Source organism: Paroedura picta, chromosome 10, assembly GCF_049243985.1.
Source record: "Paroedura picta isolate Pp20150507F chromosome 10, Ppicta_v3.0, whole genome shotgun sequence".
NCBI classification, from domain to species: domain Eukaryota; kingdom Metazoa; phylum Chordata; class Lepidosauria; order Squamata; family Gekkonidae; genus Paroedura; species Paroedura picta.
In genome coordinates, this window is record NC_135378.1 from 29,344,161 (window position 1) to 29,357,533 (window position 13,373).

Below are 13,373 nucleotides of genomic sequence, written 5' to 3' on the forward strand. Positions count from 1 at the left end.
GAAACAGCCCCTGGCGTTTCTAAATGGAGTTAGTAACATCTAGTTTTAAATGGCATTTTGCATGGTGTCTCCTTCGTCTGTGAACCCTTGTTCCCAAGGCCAGCTGAAGGGTCTCTGCCCACCTAGAACAAATGGCCTAGGGGGGCCTCTCTTGTCAGAGAACCCAAACTGACCAGTGTGGCAACCTGCTGGGGGTGGGGTGGGGGGCTAGAGGCTACATGGACCTGCATGCTCTTTTTATGTCACATTGTCAGCCATTTGCACCATGTGGCTGAATTTTAGCTGCCGCAATCGTTCTGTGGCTGGCTTCTCCTGTGACTAGTATTTTGTCACTGCCTCCCACCATGGCGTGTCTGAACCCCGAATGTGCCTGGAGAGTCAGAAAGGTTGGGGGGCCCTGCTATAAATAACTGAGCAGTGATCCAGGAGAGCCCTCAGCAGAGGGGGCACTGCTCTTTCTCAGGTGCGCAGCCATGTGAAGTTTGTGTTCGCAAAACTGCGTAGGCATCTCATAGCACCAAGACGAATGGCCTTCATTTCAGTTGCCAGGTCTGACCCACTAAAGCCCATGGTGAAATAACTTTTCTTAAACTTTTAAAGCACAACCGGGCTCCTGGGTCACACTCTTCATTTCACCATAATCTCTCTACCGAGTGATGTGGAGGCAAGTCACACTTGCTGTCTGAAATGCAAAGGGCAGTATCTTCTGCAATTATAGACCAGGAATGGGTGTGGCCTACCCTTACCCAGTTGACATCCATGCTTCTTCTGTAGCAACAAAACTGAAGGAAGTCCTCCTTGAAGGAGGTTCTTCTTCCTCCTTCCATGTGAGCCTTCTCTTAAATCAGTTCCATTCCAGAGTGTTTTGGAAGTAAGGAGTGGATGGTTTGTGGCCGGTTTGGGGTTGATACATTGCATTTCCCCCCTACTCTCTTTTAATTTATGGGACTGCTGTTGCTGGTTGTCTGACTTTTATTATTGCTTTTTATTTGGGCAAGCCATGGTCCCAATAAATCAAAAGCAGGATACATTATCTTATCCACTTGGTGCCTCTTATTAATGGTGAAACAGCCTTGAGGGACGAATGGTCCGGCCTCTCCAGGGCCAATCAGGGTGCAGCCAGCTGCACCGTGATTGGCCCTGCCTCTACAGCTCCCACCCTCCCTGTACAAGTTGGAATAGGGCCAATCAGGGTGCATCCAGCTGCACCCTGATTGGCCTAGCCCTACAGCTCCCTCCCTCCCTCACCAAGCCCTCACCCCTTGCCTCACAGGCATGCCTGGCTTTTAGAGCCAAGCATGTCTGTGACTCCGCCACTCCATGTCCACGGCCCCAGGTGAGAGGCCACAGGGGGAAGGAGGGAGAGGGGGCCCTTCTCAAAGGCCCCCAGGAACCATCCGGCCGCGGGGGGCGGGGAGAGGGAGCACTTCCCAAAGCCCTGGAAAGTCCCGAGGAAGTCATCCTCCCACTAAGGTGGGTGGGGGAAACAGAGCGCTTCCCGGGTGCCTGGCAACCACACCCAGGGCCTCACGGGCTTTGAAGCTAGTAAAAAATAATGGCAACTAAAACCTGACACTGGAAGCAATGAAATCGTGCTTTCTCTTGCAAAATCTCATCCCTCACCTTCTCCATCTCCAATGGTTATTGCATCAGTAGACGATGCTCAACATTAGAAAAGTGTTTAAATTGTGATCTTCTAATCCATTTGACTTTAGGGGATTTGGAAGGGTAGCTTCAGTTTAGGATTTATTGATCTGGTTTGCAAAGGCTATTAATACGATTAATACTATTAATACAATTCACATGTTACATCTGCATTTGCTTATTCCTTTAATCTTCAGGTGTTAGAAAAGTAGATATGCGAAGGCAGAAAATTATGGAAAACACTCAAAAACATTTGGATGAATATGCCAGAAAAGGGCTGCGCACTCTCTGTGTCGCCACAAAGGTAAAATAAGAGTAGAAAGTGGAGGAAACAAGGGTTTTACTCATGCCAGGATAAGCCAGTGTATGTATTAGGCAGGTCTGAACTGATTTAGAGACCCTGCTGAGCAATAGGGGCATGCAGCTGGCTAATCCAAGCCAGGTATTAATTCAGACAGATTATTTTGCTTTTTTTTCAGCTATCCAAAATGGCGGATCCTTAAAATGGCTCTCGGTCCCTTAAATACTTACAGGGTAAACTCTCAGCTTTTACAAGGCGGTTAAAGAGTCCTTTAAAATGCTTTTGAAGTTCACCGATGCAACTATAGCTTGCAAACGACATCTAAATTTTTTAAGAAACCACATTCACTTTAAAGTTTAAATTCCTTTTTCCTCCTCCAGTGGAAAGAATGAATGATGGAGGTAACTTTTTAATAAGCCCATGGAATTCGACCCCTGGTCCAATCTTCTTCATACTAGAGAGGGGGGGGGGAGTTGAGGAGAGACACCAGCAACTATGCTGCAAATTTGGTGCCTCTATCACAAAATACAGGGGGGGGGGCAGGTACCCTCAAATTGATTCTCCACCAGAGCCTATGGGGACCACTGACTATAATGGAGTTTCAAAAAATTGGGATTCCCAAATATTTACCAAATTCAAATATCATATCAGTATTGACATTTATGAATATCAGGAAATACCAATAGCTTTGACTTCAATAAACTTGAACCTGAAAAACGCCTCTTATGAACATCCGCAGCACAATCTCTGTGATAGGACCCTATCTGGGAAGCACAGAGACACACTTTCTGTCCAGAGAACACCCGGAGAACCCATTCTCTACAGCGAGAATGGGACAGTTCGACAATTTATTTGTTGATTGCCATTATTTAGAGTTGACCTTTCTCACTTGGGCTCAAGGCAGATTACATAGGAGCAAGTCAATTCAATTGACAAGCGGAAAATTCAATTAACAATGCAATAGGATTAGGGTTGTAGGATCATCCAGACGTCTAAAGGCTGGTCTCTTTTCTCCGGAACTGGACACAGAGGGCTGCAGTGGGGGATGACTTGTCAGACCCCTGTGAGCTCCCTTAGGGAGTTTCGCAGGGAGCAATACTCTCCCCCACGCTCTTCAACATCTATATGCGCCCTCTAGCCCAGCTGGTCCGGGGTTATGGGATGGGATGTCATCAATATGCAAATGTCACCCAGCACTACTTCCTAATGGACGGATGGACTCCGCCCCGGATACATTTGCCAGCTGTTCGGAAGTAGTGGCTGTATGGCTCAGGCAGAGTCGCCTGAAACTCATCCCCTCCATGACGGAGGTCCTGTGGCTAGGAAGAAGAGGACAGGATCAGAAAGTGTATCTCCCATGCCTAGATGGTGTGCAATTAACACCTACACCAGTTGCCAGGAAATTGGGTGTGACATTTGATGCCTCCCTTTCCATGGAGGCTCAGGTCACAAAAGTAGCTCGGACGGCTTTTTTTCACCAAGCCCGGCTACTAGCGCCCTACCTGTCTGTCGTGGTTCGGTCCTTGGTGGCTTGGGAACGGGACCGAACCCCGCCATCAGAGGCGCCCGTGATCACGGAGGTAGGGCATGGTGATCATAGGCAAGCCGGCAGCTGGGCGCCCCACCCGATCGTTGAGGTGGCAATGGCCGCTAAAGAACCTCAATGTCCCCCTCCACCTTTTGACAAGGGCCCGGAGATGGCCCTTTGTTCCAGGAAAATGGGCCATCAGGAACCCCGGAAAACCTCGCATATGTGCATGAGTCATGATTGTATCAGCATGTTCCCTCCGCAAGTACTGGGTGGGGCAATACAGCCTAAGGAGGTGGGTTTTGTATAAAAGGGAGCTTCCACCTGGAGTTCGGTGGAAGCTCTTACTCCATACCAGCGGACTCCACGTTGCTGAAATAAAGCTTGTTCCTGTTGTATCGTTCACCCGGCCTGGCGTGACGTTTTCTTCAAAGGGGCACCCTGTTTTTTCAGTTAGCAAGCGGGTTCCCGACACTGTCCTCAGAACTCTTGGCCACAGTGATCCATGCAACAGTCACTTGCAGATTAGACTTCTGTAATTCGCTCTATGTGGGCCTGCCCTTGTCTTTGATCCAGAAATTACAGCTGATACAAAATGCGGCTGCTGGGGTCCTCACTGGGACATCTTGAAGGGCCCATATTCAGCCAGTGCTTTGTCATCTGCACTAGCTTCCTGTCTGTTTCCTGGTCAAGTTCAAGTTATTGGTATTAACCTTTAAGGCCACATACAGCCTGGGTCCCACCTACCTGGGGGACCGCTAGATTGCTTATGCCCCCCACAGAGCTCCTAGCTCTGCGGACGTGAATTTATTGGTTGTTCCGGACCCCCGGGACATTCGCCTGGCTTCGACCTGGGCCAGGGCCTTTTTAGTCCTGGCCCCAACCTGGTGGAATGAGCTCCCGGAAGAGCTGAGGGCCCTGCCCGAGTTGTCAGCTTTCCGCAGGGCGTGCAAGACGGAGCTCTTCCACCAGGCATATGATTGAGGCCAGGACAGAGTCCTGGTATTCCAACTAAGGATACCCCCTAAGGCAGGGGTAGTCAAACTGCGGGCCTCCAGATGTCCATGGACTACAATTCCCAGAAGCCCCTGCCAGCATTTGCTGGCCGGGGCTCCTGGGAATTGTAGTCCATGGACATCTGGAGGGCCGCAGTTTGACTACCCCTGCCCTAAGGTCTATTAGATCTGTTCCCATTCTCACTGGAAGAGAATTCAGCCACCGGGCTGAAAAAGGTGGGATAGGATTGGGTAAAGAGGATGTGACCACTGCTGCTTTTGTTGTTGTTAAACTTGGGAAGATTTTATTGGGGTTTTATTGTATTTTAATGTTTTATGATGTAAACCACCCCGAGACCATTCGGGGAGTGGCAGTATATAAGTTGAACAATTAATTAATTAATTAAATAAATTAAACCAGAAACAATGCATAATGACACATTAAATGATGCAAAATTCCATAGTAGGATCCTCGTTTCAGTGGGCTAGACTAGCTGTTCTCACCTTTCTTACCATTGGGAAACCTCTGATCATTCTTCAGGCTTCAAGAAACCCAAGAAGTCGTGCGATTGTGCAAAAAAAATTAGATAAATCAATAAAAGAACTTAGATAAAAGTTACTTGCAGCGAACGTCACAGCTGCAGCATCTGTCAGAGCTCTCTGCCCATGTGCAAAAGATAGTTGGGAAGCATATTTGTGTACCTGCCCACCCAGGGCCCCTCCCCTTCCCACCCCCTCCAGGCCCATCACTGGCCATTCTGAGAGGGGAGGGTGAGTTAACACAGTCATATATGGTCATATCATCCAATAAATGTTTAAAATACATCTATAAAAAATTAACTCCCACCCATTCATGAAACCCTTCCAAGGCCTTTCATGAAACCATGGTTGAAAAAGCCTGCTATGGGGGATACTATATCCCCATACAACACCCCCCCCAATACACGAACCTTTAAGTAACCTTTAGGGCTGAATACTGGGTAATACTAAGGTCACAAAACAAATATTCAAATAGTGAGCCCTAGCGTGCAAAGTATGACAAAACTGTGCTACCAGAAATTTGCCTCAGGTACTCTTGACATGTTTTTATAGTTTTATAATGTTTCAAACATTTGATTTTAAGTGTTTTTATTGTGGGATATATGTACATCTGTTGGAGAGTTCATTCCCATAATGTTTTCTAACCTATTTGACCACATGCGCTCTTTTATATGCAATGCAACACCTCTGCCATCTCATCCTTCCCTGTCCTGCCTGTGGATCTTATACCCAGGGATGGCTGTATCCCCTTGACTTCTCCCATTCCACCCAGCTTCTGAAACACCCACTGTATCTGCCCTTTATTTATTTGTTTGTTTGTTTATATTTGATTTCTATACTGCCCTTCCATATGGCTCAGGGCGGTTTACATACAACATGGGGGATACATGGAACGAATTAGTACATAACTTAGCCAAATACAACAACAACACCAACCCAATAACGCAATTTCAGTGATCATAAACAATACCAACAGGAACAGAACCCAGCCAAGGCCCCCGAGAGGACAGACATGTTCAGGCCATGGAGGGGTGTTTAGCCCTGCCATGGCTCTGGAGGCTTCTTGCATTGCCATAAACATCTTGAAATTCCCAGTTGCTTTTGCAATTCCCACAATTCTGAAGAAATAACAGGATGACTCCTGACTGATGATAAAGCAGCATTTGTTTGGGCTGTCATTATGTTACAACAACGTATGCCACATCGAAGGGATGGACTGATGAGAATCATCGGTTTGCAATTTTTCCAGACATTTTACACTGTATTGTTTTGACCAGTCCATGTGTTTTCCAATTCTGAAGGTAATGACCAACTTTGAGTACGAGGACTGGTTAAAGGCGCATTATGCAGCTGAAAGTGATATTGATCACAGGGAGGAATTGCTACTGGAATCTGCCGCAAGGCTTGAGAACAACTTAACATTGCTTGGTGAGTCAGAAAACAATGCTTCCCCCTAAAGTCTTCAAAAAATCCTCTCAGATCTAATCAAAGCGTATCGCTGGGGTTATGCGTTTCGGCCGTCGAAGCGGTTGTTCCCTCCCGTTGCAGCCAGCGCTGCGGGGGGTGGTGCGCACTGGCGCTTCGGTCGATGCACGCATGCAGGCGCAGAGCTCTGCTCCTGTGGACATGCATGCGTCGACTGGCGCACCGGTGCCCACGCCTCCCCCCCCTCCCCTATGGTGCGGGCTGCGACAGACAGGAATAGCTGCTTCGGCAGCCAAATCGCACACCCCTATGTACCTCAATCAAGCCACAGTCCAGGAGTGGTTTAAGGATGTGTAGGGCCCTTGCAGATTATAATTCTGTTGGGAGCAACCAGACTGGGGGTGGAGAGGCCCTCTCATTGTAAAGTGGTGTCGCTGAGTGTCCATAAAGAGAGAAAAGGGGGGGGGGGGAGAGAGAGGCTTTCCACCTACATGAAAATTAAAATCTTACTCAACCTCCCAGGACAAGACTAACCCGGCAGAAAAAAAGATCCCACCTCCAAGTTCAAATAGGCCCCGCTCCATGCCTCCGGCGCAGGTCAGGGAGGTGCCATCAATCCGACTGCATAGATGACTAATCTAACCTGGAGGGGACCTCTGATTTTCCACGGCCATCTCTTGTGTCCTTCTGCCGCTGGACTGATTCCTTCTGGAGTCATTATTGCAGAGTCCTAACCATTCAAACTAAGATACAAGAAATGTATTTTTGGATACTGCAGAATCAGCCTTGATCCTTATGGGTATCATCCCCCCTGCCAAAGAAAAACTTTTTTTCTGAAGTCCTTCATGTAAAATACCATATACAAAATCTATTCCTCAGGCCTGTTTGTAAGTCCTAAATGCAAAAGTTTTCTTGCGATCAGACAGTTTTGGAAATCTTGAAGAAGTGGGACACTTGGGACTACCCTGGGCCTGGGAACGCCCCAGATTCCATCAGGAAGCGGGAATTAGCCCCACAAGTGAATAAATTGCTCTGGCAGTCTGACTCTCAGAGAATATGTGGGACACATACCTGCTCTGGAGCAACTTTGTCAGGGCCCCCTCCCTCCCTCACAAACACCCACAGACTCATACAGAGACTTCCTCCCCCCTCCCCAGTTTTTTCCCTTATCTGTTGGTTTCCCAACCTCTTCCCTGCTTCCTCTCCCTCGCTCCCAAACACTCAGAGAGAGAGACTCCCTCTTCTTTCCCCTCCCATTTTCCCCATTACCTATTGGTTTCCCAACCTCCCTCCAAACAAGCAAACACGTGCACACACACACTCACTTCCTTTCCCCCTCCTGCTTACCTGTTCCTCCGCTGCTGCCTCAACCCCCACCGATCGCACAGCAGCTGCATAGGCCTCAGAGGCGGGCTCAGCTGCTGGAAGGCCTCAGGGGTGGGGCAGCCACTGCCTCAGGCTCTGCGGGTTGCACAGTGGCTGCCCAGGCCCCAAGGGCCAGCACAGCTGCTGGCTGGGCCCTCCATCTTCTGGCATACTTTGTGGGTGGGACAATGTCCGCCATGTCCATCTACACTTCTGTTTGACGAAGCTCACCAGAAGATGTGTCCCACATCAACAAGCAGTGAGGCCAGCCAACATAAAGATGCTCCCCCGCCAGAAAAACTCTACATAACTGCCACCCACAGCTAGCATTTGAACGTGTTTGTTTCCTGTTCCTCAATGTTTTGCTTAATTTGTTTCACTGAAATCTTAGGGGCCACTGGAGTAGAAGATCGCCTCCAAGAAGGTGTCCCAGAAACTATTGCATCACTCAGAAAAGCTGGGGTGACTGTCTGGATGCTGACAGGTGACAAACAGGAGACTGCTGTGAATATTGCCCATTCTTGTAAACTGCTGGAAGGAAGTGATGAGCTGTTCACCCTGAAGGCTGCTGACCAGGTAAAAATTACTAGGCTGCCGTAAAGTTCCCAATGATGATTCCAGGACATTTGATTTTAGCATTTATATCCTGCTTTGCTCCCTGGAGGAAGCCAAGGTGGCTAACAGCAGTAGCAATGGCAACAGATGTATAATAAACAAATCAAAGCAACAGACAGAAGAAGAATGACTCTTGGGCTGGTCAGGACATCAGAGCTGGCTCATCTAAAGGACACAGGCTGCAAGACACACACTCAGAGGTCCACGAGCATATGGGAGAAGGCAACAGGGATGGTTCATGCTTGTCATCCCCTCTCAGACCCATGCAAGCACTGTGCTAGCATCCTAGGGGCTTCACAAGGAATGGTACATTCATTCCAGAGTCCGCTCATAAATTCAGGACAATGGACCTCCAGGGCTGAATAAGGCCATAGGATGCTTATCTGTGTACAGAGTCTGTTTTTTCTGCCCCATGACATTTCTCCCCAGCTCTAACCAAGCTGATTGCGATGCCCATTGCACCCCTGGATCATGAGTTCCTTCTTTGGAGCACACCTCACAGTTTCTGATTGGGATATGCTTGTTCTGGGGTCTCCATGCTGACTGACATCTGCGAAGGGACCTTTCCTTCTTGAAAGCATTCACTCCAAGCATCTTGTTGGTCTCTGAGGTGGCTCCGGGATTCAAACCTGGCTCTTACGCAGCAGACCCACATGGCCAGTCTCCGGAACGATCTACTTGTAAAATGCCTTGGGCCTTAGCCATACAGATCAGAAGGCTTTTGTCTTGGAAACTGGAACAAACCTCACGTTGGGAAGTTGCTCTTTGTCATGTCTTCTTGCAGCCCAGCTTGATTAGTGCTAATGTTCTCAGAATTATCTCATTAAAATAGGACTACATGGAGCGTTCCAGACAACTAATCTACTTTTATGCCTTTCTGATGGAGAAAAAGCTTCTCTTTCTCTCTCTCTCTGTCTCTCTTCCTCTTTGAAACTATTCAAAAAAGACTCAAAAAAGGAAATCAGTCTCTTTTTATGTGTTTAGTATGCCCTCTGGTGGATCGACTGATGTGATGCGAATCTGGTTCCAAAATTTGTTCTGGGAGATGCTGCTCAATCCAAGACTGGTGCCTGTTTGTTAAATCAGGCCAAAACTGTTAAGGAGGACTTCAAAAGTGGAGATGGAAACAGAGGGGGGGGAGTATTTATTTATTTTTAAAATGTTACCCTGCCATTTCCCAGAGGACTCAAGACGGCTTGCTTGCAATCAGTTTAAAATACAATAATATATCAGTTTTTAAAATTAATTTTAATTAATTTCAGCCTTAAAATACAATGTTTCATTATAATGATCTGTGGGCACATATTCTTGCATAAGCAGATTTCAAATCATTTCCTTTGAGCTTGGATCTGAGACGCTGCTATGGGGTCTCCTCTAAAGGAGTGTGGGTCTGGTTTCCTGGACATTAGACAAAGTGGTGTTACAGAAGTCTTCACGATGATGACTTCTCCATTATGATGACTAAACTGAGACCCAGCGTGGGGTTGTGCTTCAGAGCAGAGTCCTCTGATTTGGAGAACAGCGTTTCATTCCCCACTTCTCCACATGCTGTTACCAGAAATGGTCTGTCACAAATTATGATGCGGAATTAATAATATTTGAAGTGACAGGAGCAAGAGGCTGATAACAACCGGATTCCATCCCCTGTATATACCGGAGTGCAAATGCAGGAACTGAAGCAGATTAAAATTGAATGCAAATTGATTTTTATTTTAAAAGAAATCCTAAACAATTTAACTTACACACATACACACACACACAAGCTTTCGGAGAGAAATAAAGATTATAGCATCCAAGAGAGAGAAATTCATTTGGGGGGCAAGAAAAGCATGCAGCCTGTCCAGCAGAGAGGGGGTAGCAAGGGGTGGACATTTAGTCCAGCCTAAGGTCCGGGTGGTCAATCAGTCTTGAAGGCAGGAGACAGAGACAGCACAACACAAGTGACCAGCAGTCTTGCGGGCAACCTGGGTGGGTGCAAGGGACCACAGAGGCAACTTGGCTTGCCAAAACAGGGATTCTTGCACCCTGTTTGAGTGGAGAACATGCTTGCACCTGCAGGTACACAAGGTGGTCTGTCTCTGGGTTTAGCCAATGGTGAGGAGTCTGGTGATGGGCTCAGTTGATGGCTCTGGGTGGCTGAATAAAAGGAACCATTGGGGTACAATGGGAAAGCTCCACAGGCTTCTAGATACTAGTTCTTGGGGCGGAGAAACGGATTCCCCCTGGCAGATCGGCCCAAGTGATTTACATGTGTGAAGACACAGCTTGGGCAGGAAGCCCAAAGAAAGAGATTCAGATTCTGCCAGACACTTGTGATCAGCAATGGAGTGGGGGAGGAAGGAATGCAGGACGTGTTAAATGATGTAGCTGCCATGTTGGCTCAGTGGCTTTGGGTAATGCTGGAAAGGAAATGGGGTCTGGCCAAGCTTGTGTTCTGTGTGATCAGGGAACACGGCGACTGGCTTAGTGTAAGCCTAGATGGATGAGGGATGCCACTGGTTGTTGGGCACTGGGTGTCAGTTTAGCAATGAAGGGTTCCATACAAAACAATGCAGCAAGACAGGTGACCTTGGACCAATCCCAATTTTCTCTTAGAGCTCTCTCAGCTTCACTTGTCTGACAGGGCGTCTGTTGTGGGAGGGAGGAAGAGAAGGCAATTGTAAGCCGCTTTGACACTTCTTCGAGGAGCAAAATGTGGCTTACAACAATCCAGCTCTTCTTTTCCTTCTCGTACTCCCAGAAATAACCAGATGCAGGAACTTCACAGAATGCTTTTTTCCACGTTAAAGGAAGGAGCAGGCTGGATTGCATATGGACAGAAAAGGGAATTTAAATCAGAAGACAGCAGAATCTTTCTGACCCCATGGTCAGAGTACAGCTTATTGGAAATGACTCTGATCCAAGAGGAAAGGCTCCCGAAGAGATGATGATGGAGAATCCCCAAAGGCTTCCTGGGTTCGGAAGAAAATTTCCAGAAGGTAGAGAAATTCATTCAGGACTGGAAAAGGGAAGGGAAACAAGAGTCGAGAGGCTGGCACGCATAATGGGAATATCTAAAGAGGAAATCAGGAGTAAAACAGCCTGCATGAAAAAGGCAGAAGCTGGAAAAGCATTATGAGAATATCATTATACAGGACTCTGAAGGTGGAAGACACCATTGCCAAGGGGAATCCCCATGAAAAGGACAGACTGCAAAAAGACAGACACGTGGTGTGGGACTTTTACCAGCACAGGACAGATCAGCATATCTGGGAGGGAAAATATGGAATAAAGGACAACTGGTAGAGAAAAGGAAATGGCAGAAGGACAGGATGGCGTCTTCCCACAAAATGATGAGAGGATTCAGGGCTCAGACAGCTCCTCCAGTGGTGACCCCCCTTTCAGTACATGGAAGGGGTGATGTTGGAATACTATTTAAAAAGTAATGGCAGAAAAGCAAATAGATGTACACCAACAAGAAGCCTACGTGAATGATGTAAAATGCCAAAAACTATACAGGACGAGAAAGACTGGGAGGAAAAACAGGCTTGAGGATCCTATCCCAGAAGAGAAAATTGGAGCAGCCGTAGAAAAAGGAAAGTAGACCTCTGATACGGGAGTGGATGGACTAGGCTATGCCTTTAACAAGAAGATGGAGGCAGAATTGGCACCTGAGAGTGACTGAGACAAAGTTGTCAGACAGATACCATGTACCAGGCCAAATTGAATTATTTGTTTTAGAAAGGAAGGGACGATATCCCCTGTGCACAGGTATCCCCTGTGCAAGCACTGGGTCATGTCTGACCCTTGGGGTGACACCCTCTAGCATTACCTCCAAACTAGAGTTCAATTAGGCTTTTGAATGTGAATTACAAGATTTTGGCACAATTTCTGGGCATGGTAGGTTTTCTGAGTCATTTTTTGAGAGCTGCTCTCATGAGAAGGGAAGAAGGAGAGATTAAGTGGGAATTTTTAAAATTTACCTGGAAATAGAACCCATGGCTTATGGAATGGCTGTAGGACAGATGAGTCAAACTAACAACGGCCAATCTGGAAGGCTTTCCTGATTACAAGAGAGAGGTGGGAAAAGAGATGAAGGATTTAAAGATACCAGTGAGTGCAGTTACAGATAAAGATGGGGTAATAAAAGGAGAAGGCTCCGCTAAATTATGCCAGTTGCTGTTACATGAGAACCATCTGTACGAAGAACCATATGAAGGACACCTTAAGGAGAAAGAAGGGGTCTCTTGGTATTTCATTACTCCTACAGCACAGACCGAAAAGAAGCAGTGGTTCAAGGAGAAAGGGGTTCCTTATAGCTTATCGGAAACTCTTTGGCAGGTTTACCACCAGGTATTGAATTTGGACCGTACAAATAAATGGCTAATGGAGAGGAACAGGCTATGCAAAAGGCCAGGATGTGATGCTTCTAGTGACAAAGGGAATGAGGAAGAGGCCATCCAGCACTTTCTCTCTATATGTGACATCTCTAAGGAAGTTTGGAAGAAAGATCCACCGTTGACCAGAAATGGAACACCCAAACTGGGAGATACTCATGTCGTGGATAGAACCACAGGACTAAGTTCGAGGGAAAACAAGGCCTGTGCAAAAAAGAGAAAGGAAAAGCACCCAGCTGAAATCTGTTCTTTTGAGGGAGCATGAGAAAAGGGTGCAACAAGGAAGATTAGACCAACATATCAGGAAGAGGGATGGGAGAGTGCCATGAACTACTGCATGAATCGTAAACCTGGTGGGTAGTGTTACATTTCACAATACTGAAATTTCAACAAACGAAAGGGATGAAAACAAGAACAGTGGGAAAAACCATGCATGTCTGGATATAACAAAAAATGTAAACCAGTACAAGTTTGGTGCAGATGGGGACTGTGGCTGGAGGGTCGTGAAAAGCCAATCACATAAGGAGGTGATGGGGAGCATGTATAAACTGCTCCAGTGCCCTGGGGTTTACTGAAGAACAGGA

At 47.1% G+C, this 13,373-nt stretch overlaps 1 protein-coding gene across 4 annotated transcripts in view; it reads left to right on the plus strand.

The window, feature by feature from the left end:
* The window catches only part of LOC143819843 (phospholipid-transporting ATPase VD-like), a 57,080-nt gene that overhangs the window by 33,637 nt on the left and 10,070 nt on the right, over nucleotides 1–13,373 (plus strand). For all 4 annotated transcript variants that reach the window (XM_077301894.1, XM_077301896.1, XM_077301895.1 and 1 more), the window contains 3 exons: nucleotides 1,842–1,948; nucleotides 6,310–6,436; nucleotides 8,190–8,374. In XM_077301894.1, coding sequence (XP_077158009.1) covers nucleotides 1,842–1,948; nucleotides 6,310–6,436; nucleotides 8,190–8,374 — 419 coding nt within the window. The remainder of the gene's footprint in view (nucleotides 1–1,841; nucleotides 1,949–6,309; nucleotides 6,437–8,189; nucleotides 8,375–13,373) is intronic.